The sequence below is a fragment of the Galleria mellonella genome, unplaced genomic scaffold (genome assembly GCF_026898425.1).
Source record: "Galleria mellonella isolate WM207_F2 unplaced genomic scaffold, CSIRO_AGI_GalMel_v1 utg132, whole genome shotgun sequence".
NCBI lineage: Eukaryota > Metazoa > Arthropoda > Insecta > Lepidoptera > Pyralidae > Galleria > Galleria mellonella.
Genome location: NW_026441989.1, coordinates 277,063 through 295,036, shown reverse-complemented (window position 1 = coordinate 295,036; position 17,974 = coordinate 277,063). Strand labels below are relative to the sequence as shown.

The following is a 17,974-nucleotide window of genomic DNA, read 5'->3' as shown; positions in this document are numbered from 1 at the left end:
CTTGACTGTTAGTTTTTAGTGGCGTGTGGTTATTAAAATCATAGCGTAATTGCAATATTAATTTGGTTTTTCTGTACAAATAAAAGGTTTGGTTTGTTAAATCTAAAAATCGGCTTACAATTTTTAAAATGTTTTTAAATAGATTTAAATATTTAAAACAAATTTTGTTGTTTTTCAACTATTTTCAAGGTGAGGTTGTGGAGGCTAACATATTAGAAACGCGTTGCCAAGTAAATCAACTGGAAAAAAAGGGTGCTGAATTGGACATGTGCTGTAAAGACCAGACATACTCGTATATGTATATAGCAAGCAAGCCTTTAAATTACAAGCAGATGGCCAGTATAGACCCGGTTGTTTTTTATTTAAGATTAGGGAGGCCAACGAACAGACGGTCTACTAGATGGAAACCGTCGTCAATGAATACCTGTAACGTCAGAGAAGTTACTTGTGTGTTGCCGACCTTTAAAACTTTAAAACACATGAGATGGTCAGTTAAGAATGAGACTGCATCAACTGACCTCACCAGGAATCGACTAAAACCTATTATAAAAAGAACCATGATAAAAAGAAATTCCTTCTATGAGTTCTATGTAACCGATGAAGGCAACATTACAGTATTTCTTAGACTAATAACTTAAATGAAACGATTTATGTCAGACAACTTTGACAAACTCAAGATCCTGGTCCGAGTACTATTACTACTTACAGCAGGGTAAATTTTAAATCTAATATTGAACAACTCGAAGAAGAGTAAACCTTTTAAGAATTTCTCAAAGTTGCCTGGATATCGTATCAGCTCAGACCCTAAACTTTTGGGAACTCTTAAAAGAGTTAAATACATATTTTTAGTACGTTCAATAGGTAAGGTTTGCTTTGATTTTTGAGTACATTTTTTTATTATATTACTGACTGTTCTAAATATGAGTATAAATAAGACGAAAATTCTTTGTTGTTCTACGTCATGCGACAATGCTCTGTAATACGAGAATTTAAAATACGAAATCTCTTTGTTGGCTTATGCAAAAAATTTGTATGTTCCGAACACAACCGTTTCTGTTTAATAACTCACTTATAGCATACTAAGAAATTTACATACAAAAAGCTAGAGTGGATAATATATGCGCAAACAAATATATATATATATATATAAAGCCTCCTTACTAATATTATAAATATTATTGTGGGTTAGTTTGTTACTTCTTAGCGCCTTAACGGTTTAACAGATCACTATAAAATTTGGTATAAATGTACTATATGCAATAGAGAAAGGCGCAGGGTACTTTTTATTACAACCATTGAACGTAACCCGGTAAAAGCTAGTATTTAAAAAAAACTTACACTTTCCAGGGAAATAAGGAAATAGAGTAAGTATTAACACTATTATTATTATGGTTTCAGTGACACTACTCTCGTGGAAGACATTATTACACCGGCTACTTTATCCAAAGAGGAAGACATTACGAGTACAACGTTGGCCACTTTATTTGGACTTTTTCTTGTATTGGTATTTACGTACTACGCTTTGTTTTCCTAATCGCCTCTCACGGCAACTTAAGGATGAAAAGTAGTCATATTGTATTTTTACTCTGACACTAAAGCTTATCAAGTTACGTTAATGTTACTATTGTATTATTATGTATTAATTTAGTTACATATAAGACAAAGAAAAACTGCACAATTAGAGTTTTTTAGAAAATGATTTACGGGGATTAGAGAACAATACATGTAATCTTGGAGTACTGTATACCTTCCTATTTTGTAGCTTGTAATCATGCTTATCACTTCTGTATAACTTTATCGAGTATCGTAATTTATCGCGGAAGATGAGGTTGCTTCATCAAACGAATAACTTCACATATCGAGTGAATAATTTACATATGTCCTACATCTTAGATACATTTCATTTTATATCAGATGTTAATTGTTCACTGCTGGACATAGACCTCCCTATGGGGGGCGTTTTGCCAGGTTAACAACTGTAGTTAGCCTATGGTGATATTTTAAGAGGGACGCTGCTGCCCATTTCTTGACTGTCAAGTTTCCTTAGTTGCCTCTTACGACATCCACGGGAAAGAAAACAGTGGCCTATTCTATGCCGGGACCACACGGCATCTTATATAAATATTTCATAAGACATTGTTTCTGAAACTTGTTAGTACCGCGACCCGCTAAACAGCCTTGTAGCTATTTCGGGGATCGCTTTTTAAAAAACGTACCTACCCGTTACTACGTACATAATTTGACCTTTGTCAAAGTTTAAATTTGATAAATATTCATGATGAATATAACATTTTGTTTCATCTACAAAAAAGAGAACCTTTTTGGAAGTAATTTAAAAAGAGATTAAATATATTATAAAATATAATAATACAAAAATATGTAGTTTTATGTGTTTATTATAAAAAATCCATATTTGGCAACTCTGGTATTCTTTAATTATATTTTTGTTTTAACTAACTCGAAAATTTTGTTTAGGCTCCTGCATCTACCTACAGGATCTATTTATTCACATGAGGATAAAAATGATTCTACCTTTGAAGTTAAAATAAATAACATGCTTTCACAAAATTTCAATACAAACTTAAATAGTAGTTACATTAATAAAGAAAACTATATTATTAAGAAAATATATAAAATGCGATAATATATATAAGATAAAAAAAAAGATTCTATATGTTCAATCATATTTTACAAACTAGAATAAGTTTTTCTAAAGAGTAAAAATTTCGTTTACAAATTTATATCGATTCTTAAAAAAAAATTGTCCCACTTCTATTTTTACTCTTAAACTGTTAAACTTTCATTTTCATTGAAAAATAATATGAATATTTTTAATTCTTTCTAAGAAGCCTTCTTATTCTTACACATGACAAATTGAAATATCAATGACAGTACCTAGATAGATATTAAGAAGAAAAAAGTATATTTTGATGAACAGATCAAATCACATAGCTAAAAGTGGAATGAATTACATACCTACGCAACTTCACACTATAGTAAGCGGATAACCGGCTTCGAAACAAGGCGCGAAACCTGACAAATGACAACTTACTAGTTATTTCTGTGTTTTCTTTCCTTCACCTTGTATCTTGTGGGCAGTAAAGGTTATTTAGAAGTGGATTATAAATTTTACGGTAAAAAATGCATTATTTGTATTGGTACTGTCTATTTAGTACAATGGACTAAATAGGACTAAGGTGTACGTTTGTGATTATGCACGGCTTACTAAACCTATTCCGTGCTACTGAACAGAGTAATGTAATTACGCATCTATTAAAAATAAATGGTCTGTGAAAGATATAATCTGACTCCATTTATTCCAAGTAGGTAGGTAGATGTTGCTTTATCTTATAAATATACTAGTACATTTATTGGACTCTGTAGTAGAAGACAATATAATTCTAGGTAGACTTATCTTTAAAATAGATCTATATTTGTCAACCTAATACTGTAATACGGGAAATAAAGCAACAATGAGTTAAAAAGAAATATTTAAATTGATTATCAGTTACAGGACATGCGGGAAACTGGGAAATATATTGTCATTTTTCTCTGTTCAGGAGCTCCAGGTATACTTTGAATGTCTAGTTGGGATATTACCTTTTTTCCCTGGTGACGTGCAGTTGCTCTTATTAGAGGGCGATTTCGTTTCAGCGGCCATCTTCTCCTTTTCAGACGTCATGTTTAGCAGTTCACTCGCCGAGAAGGTCCCAAGTTACGCGACGTAGTCTCACACGCCGCCTCTCATCACTGTCTTCGTGGGTTTGCAGAAAGAAAACTATGTTAGGCCCGCGCGCGTCCGCCCTCAAGGACAATATGCACTAATTTAATGGATAATGAGCGACGAATGATTTGTGATGACTAAAATTGGCAAACAGCCAAACTACATTATTGACTGTTAGTCACAAAATCGAGTACGCGACCGCTATAAGGTAAATACGGATGTAAAGAAAAAAAATTATATCCACTTAGAGCAATTTACTTTTAGTCTTGACTGGTTTGGTAGAGTGGTTGGACTGTTTGTTCTGTGTTGATGAAGCTAGTGTTCTTTTATGTACACCTGGTACGTGAGGCACTAATTGAGTGCTGATCACGCTGCGCCCGCGGCGTGACATATTTTGTGTGTCTTTAGGATGACATTAATCTATTACAAATATACGTCGAAGTGCTTATTCAGTTAATTACGATAATTTTAGATTAAATAAGTGATTGCTTATTAATTAACATGTAGCGAGGAAGGTCGCAAGCTGGTATTACAGTTCTTTTGTTTAAGGTTTTCCGCGTGTTTGTCGTGGAATATTTTTATTGCTTTATATAGTAATATTTAAGATTTTTTCCTACCAGAGATTAGGCAAAATTTGATATATCGGAGAAAACTTGTCCAACATTTGGTAAGTTTTTATCGAATTACATTGTCTTCGATCACAACGCGACATTGAACAAAAAATCTAAAGTACCCGTAATGGCAGGTGATGGATGGTGTTATGATGTTATTTTCCAAAGTGAATCAATATTTGTGTGGCTTTCAAATATTAGGACGCAATAATTAAATTCAAGCTGAAAGAAAAGTTGAGATTACGATCTTGGTTGAAATAATACAAAGGAATTGTTAGTTTAGTCTTGCTTAAAATGGGTTTGGTGTTTACACTCGTATTGTGTAATTTCTATATTATTAACAGTTATTCCTTTAGCGGAAAATTCTTGTAAAATGATAGTATATTCATGTATCAATCAGATTTAATATATACGTATGGGAACAGAAAACAGCCTTTATTGCTGGTTAATAAAAAGTAAATAACTTTTTTGGAAGGAAGGAAGAAAGGCTCTTGAGTGGCGACCACGTACGGGTATACGCAATATAGGACGACCTCCACTAGATGAAGTGACAATCTGAAATGCGTTACAGGGGGTCAGTGGCTCAGGAAGCTCAGGACCGTTCTTTATGGCGGTTTGGCTTTCTTTCGGTATGGCTTTATGGGGGAGGCTTATGTCAGTGGACAGATAAGGACTGAAATGATGATGATGATGATGAAATAACTTTTTATGATATGTATGTGGCAAATGTAAGAAACAATAGATAAATTTCAATGTAATGTAGCAGAAATAATAAGTTATATTAGATATTTGGCTTTTTTTAAGAGAGAATTATTAAAGCTTATTAATACATACTGGCCAGATGGCTTGGGATAGGTTTCTATTTCAAATGTTTCTCCTTTTAAATATATTTGTATTATTGATAATATCAGTTTAATAGCAGTTATAATTCTAGAATTATGACTGCTAACACATAATGTGTTTTACCTTTATAATAAATTTTCTGACATAATGAATCGCGTAAGCTTAAATTCTTTGTAGCGTGCGACTATGGAATAGCGCCCATAGGTACACCTAAGACTAAAAATAATCTAGCAATAAAATAAAGTTATAATGCTTGTTAGTACTTAAGTACTTATTAGGGTAACCTTGTTAGTTAACCTGTGCCTGTATCTACGTATAGTGAACGTATAAAAATCAAAAATTTTCTTTGTCATGAATATTTTTGTTTAAACTTAATACGTAATCTACAGATAAATATGAATAACTTACTGTAGATAGATATGATAAACTCAAGTGATATGATATTATGGTCTCTAAAAATTAAGTTAAATAACTATTAATAAGTTATAATGATTCAGTCTTCGTAGAGTTAATAATCTTTGTTTAAAACATGCTTTTATTTTATAATAAATATAGTATCTATTAAATAATGCTTATTTTATAGTAATGCATGTAAATACTACGGAACTACTATGAAATGCTTGGACGTGAAAATGGGAACGAATTTATTTAGTTCCTGCTAGGCGCTATTCACTTTTCAGTAGTAGATAAGCTATACGTCTATTTCGACTCTATTATCACTACAACAAAGTCGCGATTAGTATGAAAGAATGAGATACTACAATGCTCTGGTGTATAATCGGTACAATTCGAGGCTATGTGTGCGTGTAGCGCCGATTCATATAACTTTTGGTATGAAATATTAAAGCCAGGTAAATAGCAAATTAACAAAAGCATAGAAAGCTACTCCTAGACAGGGACACAGACAGGTTTCATGAAATATGTGAAGCATACGAGAAGCATGTTAATAGAAACCTGGGTGTACACAACGGCGACCACTCACACATAACCTGTCAAAAGGTACGCACGAAATCTCAAATGTTACGTAAGCGGGCACGATTATAACCTGAAACACTGGCGATTACTGTTATTGTTGTGGGGACGTGATCGGATGAGGGATATGGACCTTGGAGGAGGGCGCGTGCGGGCGGTCGACGGCTCGGGCGCGCGTCGTGCGGTATTGAGGAGCGCGTGGATATCGCGTGCAGCGCGCGGTTGGCGCGCGCGTTGAGGCCCGGCTCGCCGGAGGCTGCGGCCCGGGCGGGATCGATGCGGGCAGCGGGCGGCGGCGGAGTGCAGCAGCTGGGAGGCTGCGCCGCGCCCCGCCCCGCCCCGCGCGCCGCGCACGCGCCCTCCAGCTCGCTCGCGGCCCTTGTCCGCACCCGCACGGCTACCGGCACCGCGCCGCCGCGTCGCCGCCGGCCGCTCGCCGCCGCCGCCGACCGCGACGATTCAATTCCCTCCTCATCCCGCACTGATTTACGATACGTTCCGTCTTATAATGTTATTTTTTATCTTTGTGAGACATCACCAGTATTATGGGTATGATCGTATTACCTCGACTCCACGAAAACCAATTTCAGTAATCGTTATTTAATAATTACGGAGTAAATAAAACATTGACATACTTAAATGGGAGAGGGTCAGAAGTTGCTTGTTGCAAATATCTAACAATAGACTTCTGTTATTAAACAAGTTTTAATTAAATTGCTTTCGGCGAATAAAGACAGAAGGAATTATAATTAATTTACTGTTGTTCTATATTTGTTGTAATAGATATTAATATTTTATCTAATTATTAATAGATAATATATATGTTAAAGTTTGTCACTAAATAATTTTTAACAATGTTAATAATAGTTATTTCTGGTCATTAAGTATTTTTAGGTTTCCGTACCTTCAAAGGAAAAAAACGGAACACTTATAGACTTATTTTGTTGTTCGTCCGTCTGTCCGTCCATTTACACCCTTTTTTTCTTAGAAACGCGTGGAGTTCAACTTGATATAAGTTGAAATATTATCATGTACTCAGGTCTACAATCTCTTAAAGTAGCGAAGAAAGATCAACCTTCTAAATCGACGCAATCAAGATACGGCCGTTTATGTTCCATTTATATCGCATATTTTGACATTCGCGAAGGGAATCAAAACCTATAGGGTACTTCTCGTTGATTTAGAATCACAAAATTTGGCAAGAATCAATGTCATGTAGCACAAGTAAAGGGGAAAATCCGAAATTCGTAAATTTGTAGTTTTTCACAAAATGAAAAAAAAAATACCTTGATAATTTTGTCGGAACCCTCGTTGCACGAGTCCAACTCGAACTTCACCGGCTTTTTTAAAAGACAAATGTCTTTGAAAAAATATTTGTTGTATCATATTTTATCGTCATAATATAATGAATACCGTAACTATAATGTTATTAAATTAACGTCGATTCTAATAATTCTAATACCATTAGTTCATTTTCATACTGAAATACTGTGACAAGATTCAGTATAAAATCGTGAACATGAATGGACGTTGATGGAAAATGAAAAGCGTCATACGAATATATAGCTTTTGTTTTCTTATTCAATCATAATAATAAAAACGGGCCGTGCTACGACAAACAATATTAAAAGCGCCCATTGGTTGCCAAGTTCTATGTAGTGTTTTTCCGATATCTACACCACGACATATCATTGAGTTTACGGGACAGGTTAAATGTTCTGAGAATGCAAATTCAAGCTGATCTGAATCGCAGGGCACAGATCGAAAGCCTCACAAAAACTGCTGCAAAGAAATTGGGCGTTCTAAATAAATTGCTTCGATTTTTTACACCGATAGCTACAGCAGCAAATGTTACGCTAACTGCAACTCATTTTATGTGGCGAGTGCTGTTTCCATCTTTGTTATTCCACCAAGTATCTAATGTGTTCTTTAGTGTTAGCTTAAAGACGTGTTGTTAGTATTATAAATAATTTAAAGATCTCTAAACATCTCGAATTTCTACAACTGCGTCGAGGTATTATTTATCTGAGCGTTTATTATAGCTCGTTCTATGGAGAATACTCTAAGGAATTATTTGAAATTATCAGTTAAACCATATTTCATTAAAGGATTACCTGTGTTGGGCAAAAATGTATCCATATAAGACGAGATACACGATCCAAACAACTTAACAGCTTCTTTGTCACACCACCAATTTGTAGATACTCTTCTCAGGGCTCGTATTTCTTACCAATGTAACTTGGACTCCGTTAATCATTATAATAGGGGACACAGATTTTATCTAACTCTGCGTTTGACCTTATGTTTACACAGATAGATTTCACATAATTACTTAGCATCATGTGGCTATGAAGTCAACTTGTCGTACCGGTATACGAAAATGGTGGCAAACAAGCAGACGGCCTACCCGATGGAAAATGGTAACTGTTACCTATTGACATGAAAAGTACCATGAACATAATATAACAATATATTCATGGTACTGTTGTATTATAATGGTACTGGTGTATGTATATAAATATAATAATGAGTAGGGATAATATTTATATTATTATATGTATCACATCTCCCATATTTAGAACTAACAAAATTTTTCATCGTGCCTCCCACCAAACTGTTTATAATTACTCCTCTCCATCCAAAGGTTGCCTGGAAGAGATCGCTCTTAGCGATAAGGTCGCCCATTGTTTTCTCATTGTGATTATTTCTTGTAATTATTTATATTTATAATAAGTTTACTATTGTAATCTTTTGGAGGAAACAATAAAGAGTATCTATCTATCTATCTATCTATAATAATAATTATATTTATGATTACGCTTTAATAATAGTAATCTGTTTAAATAACAACAAATTGCTTAGCAGCTAGTATGTAAATATAGTAAAATATCTAGTTACATATAATCATAGCTCATTACACCAACATCTGAGCCAATTTAGTTTCATATAATAGACTTTACTAACAATACAATACGGATCCTCATACAATAGCACTCGTCATTTTGGTTGTGAAATTATAGAGTACAAAGCCATGGCATTTCAGAATAATAGTATGTATGAGTATCATGTTATGGATCATGGGTGTTACAGCGTATCGCGTGAATCCCACAATACCATAATACAATACCAGAGGGAGACTGTACAAAAGTCGTTTGCTTGGGCACCTCTGTCTAATTCGTGTTTCTACCGTGAAGCAGTTCTGTTTGCATGGCTATGTTTCGGTTTGAAGGGTGGGATATGGCAGTGAATTTACAGGGTACAGAGGAATAACACCTGAGTCCTCAGAAATGGCAATGCAGGGGGGTATCATGGGCGAAACAGTATACTCTGTTACAAGGTACTCCTCGTGTCTATAGGCGGCTGTTACCACGTTCCATCAGGTGGACCGTCAGCTTGTTTGCCATTTTAAGTTGCATAAAAAAGAAATACATTTTTTGATTATGGATAACGATTCTCACTTTTTACTGTCATATTAAGAATGTCAACAGCTTGTATATCATTGCAAGCTGATTATATGAGTTTGAAATATCTGATTCCACTTTGAGAAGTTTGTTTATGTTAGTTTATCTTCAATTGGTAAATATCTTGATAAAATCTATCCACTTCGTAAAGTAGGTCACAAGATCGGATTGGAGCAGAAATATCGGAGCGAATGTATAACGATTTTGTTAAATAATTTTTAGATAGATATCTTTAATATATTTTTATTTCATTTTTTATGCCTTACCAACCGATGGCCACAGGTTCAAACCCCGTATAATACAAATATTTGTATTCATGAGTATGTAGGTTTGGTCTCATCATCTAATTTGATCTGGCTATTTTCGATGTATTTATAATATGTATTTACAAAAAAAGTATTATATTTTAAGTAGGTTTCACAATTGTTTAATACCCTTTTATATTTTGCAATACTATTTTCAAAACTTATGTTAATTTTTTAACGATTTCTAACAAGAAAGAGATGAGACGATGTGACGCAAAGCGCTGTATTCCCCCTGAAGAAGACTTTCGGATAAAGTTGAGACAATTGTCGAAAAAGAGAAACTTTGTACGTTCATAAAATTCCCGTTATACATATACATACATACATGGACTTCTACAAGAAGTGCTAAGTTTCGCGTTAAATGACGTTGCGTATTATGCCCAGCGGCACTTTTATTATTTCTTTATGTTACACAATAAGCTTTTATACAAACTTATATACATAGATTCTTACATTAAATTATAACACATATATTTAGAAATTATAGTATATTTACATTTGATGTCGGAGATGTGTAATGCGTGGTGTTGATTTATTTTTCTCTCTAAATGATTACAGTAAGTAATTTGAACAAACACAAAAAATTTTATATATATATAAAATTTTTTGTGTTTGCTATCGCTATAGTTAAAAATCCCAAATCGTTTTGGACGTATATAAATAGCCTAAATACTGATAACAATGTCTTACCGTCGATAATGACGTACAACAACCAAACGTTAGATTCAGCTCAAGCAATATGTGACGGCTTTGCTTCTTGTTTCCTTACAAACTTTCTTCCTTCTGATCCTACCAATTTGTCACTTTCACTACCGTTTACCTCAGATTCCTCTGGCATTGGTGATGTCATGATAGATAACAGTGAACTTTTAAAATTACTCAATGATATTGATGTACGTATGGGTGCTGGCCCTGATGATGTATCCCCGTTGCTGATTGCTCGCTGTGCTAAGAGTTTATGTTTACCACTTTCCATTCTATTCCAAAGATCGCTAAGAGAAGGTATCGTTCCGGATATATGGAAAAAAACATACATAGTTCCTATACATAAAAAAGGATCAAAATCGCAAATTGAAAACTTTAGGCCTATCTCTAAATTATGTCATTTTGCTAAAATCTTGGAAAAAATTGTCCACAGGCAACTCTATCATGCACTTAACAAATCCTTTATCATAGATCAACATGGTTTTATCAAAGGGCGATCCACAGTAACCAATTTACTTTCAAGTAATGAATATATCTCCTCAGCTATGGATATGGGTGATCAGGTGGATGCCATATTTACGGATTATAGTAAATGCTTCGATAGAATTGACCATCTGATACTTCTTCAAAAATTACAACTGGCCGGTATTCATGGCAACCTTTTTCGATGGTTTTCATCATATATTAACAACAGAACTCAGGCTGTGACCCTTAAAGGATATATCTCATGCTGGCATCGGATACCCTCTGGTGTTCCTCAGGGATCGATCCTGGGTCCTCTATTGTTTGTTATCTTTATAAACGATATAAAGTCGTATTTCCACTACTCTACTATCTTGTTATTTGCTGACGATATGAAAATATTGGCTAGAGTACATGACATAAGCGACTGCCTACATCTACAAGAAGACCTTAATCATTTTGATAGATATTGTACGATTAATAAATTAGATTTGAACATAAGCAAGTGTCACATAATTTCTTACACGCGCAAAACGGTTCCTTTAAAATTTAATTATACATTGAAAGGTTCGCAGCTAGTAAGGGTTGATCATGTCAGGGATCTAGGGATCACGCATGATGCTAAACTCCTATTCGATATTCATATTGACAATATTGTAAATAAAGCATCAAGAATGCTCGGTTTTGTTATTAGGTCCTCCGCCAATTTCAATAGTTTGAAACCTATTAAGGTTCTGTATTGTTCTTATGTGCGTAGTTTACTCGAGTACGCTTCTCAGGTGTGGAATCCGTGTTATAATGTATATATTAATAGGATAGAATCCATTCAGAGGAGATTCATGAAGTACTTGCAATACAAGGCGCGAACTGATGATCCCAACTACGAATCCAGGTGTAAGCGATTTCATTTTTTACCTCTTGCAACTAGAAGGGATATAGCAGATGTAATATTGCTAGTCAGTATCGCAAGAGGTGATATTAATTGTCCTGAACTGGTTCAAAATATAAACCTTTTTGTTCCTACTAGAAATCGTAGGATGTTTGTATGTACCGCGTTACAGAACCAACTTTAGGCGAAATTCATATTTCTGCAGAGCTCCAGTTAAGTTTAACAAATTATTGTTTGACCATGATATTGATCTGTTCCACACAAAGCCGCATGCAATTAAATTGCAGGTGGCAAAATCATTCTTTGGTTCTCGCCCTGCTGCACCTAATTGACTATTTTAGTAATGTTGTTTTGCTTTATATTACTTTTGTTTTGTTATTATATATCAAGCTAAAAGATGTCTCATCAAAATTTATAACTTTTTAATTATTATAGATGTGTGTATGTATGCGTGTGTATGTGTATGTGTGTGTGTGTGTGTGTGTGTGTATATGTATATATGTGTATGTGTATGTATATATATATGTGTATGAATGTATGTATGTATGTGTATGTATGTATTTTGCATATATAAAAACCGATCATTGTCATCACGCAAATGTGAAAACGATTCATGGCTTAACATAGATATAAATTTGATTATGTATTGACTGTAATTCAGCTGTACGTTTTCCAAAAAAATAAATAAATAAATAAATAAATAAATTCAAGAAAAGCTCATACAGAAAACTAAGGACGGTCTTATCGCTAAATGTGATCTCTTCAAGCAGTTGGATGGAATGTAGTACTCGTTTATATAAATAGTTTGGTTAGTGGCACGACACTTAATAGTTAGTTGACTTCATAGTATTTATTATCAATAATGAAATATGCAACTGTATATTAACAAATAAAAATAATTGATTAATATATGAAATTCATAATTTAATTTTTTTGTGTAGTTCCACATTTTAACAATATTTCTTCAACAATTACTGTTTGCAAAAAAAAAAATTCGAATGACAAACAAGTTAATGGTCTGTCTGATGGACAATAGTAAATTGTTGGTTTTTTTTTTATACTGTAATAGCATTTTAAGTGTTATTTTGTGAATTGGCTAAGAGGGATTTGCCTCAACATTTATTCTAAAAATCTAAAAAAATGTTTAAATAACTGTCTAACTAACTGTTTGCCAATTTATTACGTCATCACGAGGAAATGGCGGAGTGACTTCAATAAAATTGAATTTTGTAATCACTAATGAAATTAATAAAAAAATGGTGATAATTTTACTAAAATCAATCGAGTATATCAAAGTAAATATATTGACTGTACATTATATGAAGTCACTTAGAAGTTAAGGTCTTCACCGATAGCTATCAAATGCAAGAAGTATCATTAACGTCAGAATTGGTGAAGATATTGTGTTACATATACACAAAAAAAAAAACTGAGCACCTTATTCTTTTCAAAGTCTTATAAAATAATACTTTCATGCGTAACAAATTATTAAAGTATCTACTTGGTAAAATTTAATTATATTATCAATTTTATCTTAAAAGGGTCAAGATGTTGACTTTCCTTTCGACAAGAAACAACGTTCTAATTTAAATACTTATTATGTGCCGTTGAAATTTAATAAGTACTTTTTAAATTTCTTAAAGTGTCAGTAAACATTCTTCATATTTTCACTTCTGACGCAATAGAATTTGGAATAAAAAATTGATACGTAAATGAACAAGTGCTATAGTAATGCTTAACACCTATTTCTATGAGAGATCAATTAAATTTTTTAAGTCTTAATATTATAGATAAGAATAGAATTAAAAGGTTAATGTTTCTTTTATAGGTAATTAATTCTTTAAGGTGTGGTATCTAGGAGGCTGGCTGCATTACTCGCTGAACAGCGATGGAAATGCATTAGCTAAAATATAGGCCAGCCTTTTGGTCATTAGAGGTTTAACTACTAGTTTTTTGGTTATATATAGAATAAATATATTGCTTATAAAATTATTATTATTATTTACATGACAAATTATTTATTTATTTACGGTTCACTTTATTTATTTATATGCATATTGTACTGTAATAATACTTACAATAAACGTAACTTTTATATTTAATTTTATTTTTAAATATAAGAAAATATGATTCTAAAATTATTATAGTTAGTAGTTATTTGCGTGAATTTACTGGGTACGGAGGAATAACATCTGAGTCCTCAGGAATGGCAACGTATGGGGGGTATCATGGGCGAAACAGTATACTCTGTTAAGTCCTGCTCACGTCTATAGGCGACGGTTACCACTTTCCATCAGGTGGGCCATCAGCTTGTTTGCCATTCTAAGTTGTATAAAAAAAAACATTTTCTTTCTCGTGGGTGTCGTAGGAGGCGACTAAAGGAATTTAATGGCAGAAGGATGAGCAGTAGCGTCCCTCTTAAAACATCTCTAAAAATCTAACTGCGGTTGCCAATCCGCCTTTCAAGCATTGCAACTACTGGCAAAACTCCCCATAAGGGAAAGGCTTATGTTAAGCAGTGGACTGTAAAAGGTTAAAATGATGAAATTATGATAAATGTATCTATATTGTTAATGTAACTATAGGTATCTGTATAGGTCTAAGTTTTCCAAATAAAATGAAAGTAAAATTGGAAACATTTCAGACTTGGTCCCTGAGGAGACGTCAAGTGTAGTGGTTGTTAATTTCGAGATGGGAGTCTAATGAAATGAAGCGGTACTTCAGATGGTAACGGCATTGATCCCAGATTGGTACAGAAGGCGCGGGATCTAACTTCGCCTGCTTTGAAGTTTTAAATCGCACAACAATGAGTAGAATACAGTTTTATATTATAATAATAAAATTAAGAATAGTAATATTTCTTTGGAATTCTTAATATATCGTTTATTTGTTAATCTTAATACACTATTTTATATAGTATATAATAGACGTTATTAAAAAGTAATTTCTAACTAAAGTGCTAAACTAAGAGAGTAAGAATAAAATTTGATGTTTTTTCCTTCTTTTACATTTTAAAATTAAGGTAAGTGATGTATTTTATTTTGATAAGGTAAGAGAAAAAAATAAACGTAATGCATTAAACGTAATAAATAATACTTTGATTTATGTGTTGTAGGTTAAATGAGTGTTCAAATTTCAAGATTTTTATTTCGCAGATATTTGAAATAATTTATATTATTTATTGGTTGTTTAACTACAGTTGGTATCATAAAAACAGATATTGAAGCAGTCAAATGAATAATACAGTTTAATTAATCAGAATGGAACGGGAAGATAATAAAACCCCTTCAAAATTGCTGGCAGAAAATGGCTCCCGTGGCATATATTTGACGCAATGAATCGATAGCAATTTGCTTTCAGAGTATAGAGCAAGAGTAAAATTGCATAGTCTTTGATCACCTATTATGTTATCTCCTATTATTCCTCATTATTATTTCCATAATATCAAAATCGTATGATATTATAAATCAACCATTCATGCTATGGTAAATAATATAATCGTCCATAATGTAAATTTAGTGATGTGCCAAATCGGCTTTTACTGGTAATATAACAGTTTTGGTATTCGTTTAAAAAGAATCACATTTTGATTTAAGTTTCAGAATTCGTATAAATATTCGACCAAGTACTCAAATATTTAATGTTGTGTAGATTTTCGATTATTAAAGTTTGAGAACTCGAACAAGTATTCCAGTACTTGTATGGATTTTCGATTATTACATTTGACTCGAGTATTTTTTTAATTGATTTCTTAATTTTATTTTTGATTAATTTAATAAATGGTAACTTATTTAGTAACCTAGCTTTTATCTATAACTTCATTTGCGTAGCTAGGGTAAGTTTTCTATTGGGATAAAAAACCTATGTCTTCTTCCCCATCCCCAATCACTATGAAATGTGGTGCAAGTCGTTATGCTACTAAGAAATAAATAAACTCTTAAATATCTTAAATAAAAATCTTCTTGTTAAATACTTAACAAAAACAACTGACGTGGTTTTTTGGGAATACGGATTAATGGCGTTTTAATTAAATTCAATAGAGAAAATTGCTTTGAGATACGAGCAATTTGACATACGAGCATGGTTACAAGGTCGTGGTACCACTGTACTCGAATTCTGAACTCGAGTATCGTGTATCCGAATTCCGTTTATTGAATACTCGAATGCATGCGTCTTTAGTTGGTATTTGAATCAGTAATCGAGTTATATTAATATATTACTTAGTGGATGCTCGCATCGCCCGAATTCACGTTTCGTTACAAATAAAATATATAATAACAGTAAGTCATTCCACGTCCCATTTTCGTTACACAAATTCGAACTCCAATAATTGAAGGGAAATACTGACTGTAAGCGGATAATCCGAATCACTGCTACATTGAAATACCGAATCTATTGGCCATTTAATCAGTATCGATATACCTACCTATATACATATATATTATATAAATGTATAAGAAAATGTTACTTGAGTAAGTGCTCCAATATATGTATATGCTATTGTAGTTTCGTTTTTTTTAAGGGCTGTTCCTTAGGATTTTCCTTAGGATTTTAGGACCTTCCTTAGGATTACAATTACGATTGAAAATATAATAAAAAATATAGATGGGTAGACGGATTTCCTGTCTTATCACGATAATATCAGAAATGAATGAGCATATTGCTGTGGGTTTTTACTCTACTGATTATATGTAGTTATCGTGTAATTAAATCATGCTTTGTTATAAAGCATATCATATTTCGTGATATAAGTAGGTAAGTAGGTATATTATTGTAAAATATGATAACCTGTAAAACTATTTATAATTGCAATAATAATGCAATTAATAAAAAGGTAGTAGGAGATTAAGATCAATAAAATTTGGAATCTTGATTATTTAATCAATGCTTCAAAGTTCATTAACTGTAATCGTAATATATTACTTGTTGACTTGATATTATGGTAAGTTAGCATTTACCCGTGACTTCGTTCGTGTGGCTGAAATATGTTCATTACAAGAATAAAAAGTAGCCTATGTTCTTCTCCATTCCATATAGTACGTGCATACCAAATGTCATAGTTATTGATTAAGTTGATAAGGCGTTAAAATGTAACAAATAAACAAACTTATACATTTATAATACTAATAACAATGCAGTATTTGACAACTCTTTGACAGATTTATCCAATCTTGGTTTAAAACATTCATCTTTGCGAATTTGAGTTTTCTCAAATAAATGAATGAAAATGACTAATGTAGTCATAATTCGACGAGTGTATAGTCCTGGTCGAAAATCAAAGACAAAACATAGATTTATCACAGATTGCTGTGTGGGTCTGGTATAGAATGGGCCACCCTTTCCCTTCCCGTGGGTGTTGTTAGAGGTGACTAAGGGAACTTAATGGCCAAGAGATAGGCAGTAGCGTCCCTTTTAAAAGATCACCAAAGCCTAACTGCTGCTGCCAGCCTGACTCCTAAGCGTGACAAGTATTGGCAAACCCCTTTTTATGGCGAAGGCTTATGTTTAGCAGTGGACAGTAACTGATGGGATATCATAGGTTGAGTATAGAGAAAATAGTATGACATCTTTGTTTACTTATATAATTATATAGTATAATTATCGATATTAAACGTAGGGTTGTGTTTCTTGAGTTTTTGAATTTTCAGACGTCTCTAGGCTTTTTTAATATATGATAATGGATTAGTAACTCCGCCTGCGCTATTTGTATACACTGGCAGGGCATCAGTGATGGATGATAGGTGAAAATGAAGCAGGCCAGTTAGACCATCGTGATAAATTCTCTAATGAATCAATCATGATGGTTTCCAGGGGGAGCCGCGAGGAGATCCACCTGTGAGGATATATTGCTAAAAATAGGGTTGCTAATACCCATTACTAACAATCCCTTTTCCCTCCGAAGTCTCTAGGCTGTACAGAAGGCCAGAAAGAGACGCTGTATACCGAGAAAAGTAAATTGGATATTACGTATGCCGAGTCACATCTGCGTTGTCATAATTCGG

At 33.2% G+C, this 17,974-nt stretch overlaps 1 protein-coding gene across 9 annotated transcripts in view; it reads right to left on the bottom strand.

The window, feature by feature from the left end:
* Positions 1–17,974, bottom strand: part of LOC113518458 (solute carrier family 12 member 6) — a 174,331-nt gene that overhangs the window by 60,277 nt on the left and 96,080 nt on the right. For 4 of the 9 annotated variants that reach the window (XM_031913105.2, XM_052902090.1, XM_052902080.1 and 1 more), the window contains exons 1-2: positions 6,284–6,425; positions 3,601–3,750 (exon numbers count right to left, since the gene is read on the bottom strand). The exons of 2 other annotated variants lie outside the window; for them this stretch is intronic. In XM_031913105.2, the coding sequence (XP_031768965.1) occupies positions 3,601–3,682 (82 nt within the window). In that variant the 5' untranslated portion in view covers positions 3,683–3,750; positions 6,284–6,425. Of the gene's footprint in view, positions 1–3,600; positions 3,931–6,223; positions 6,438–17,974 lie in introns of those variants that run through there. 3 more of the 9 variants (XM_052902067.1, XM_031913103.2, XM_031913104.2) reach the window with 3 other exon arrangements.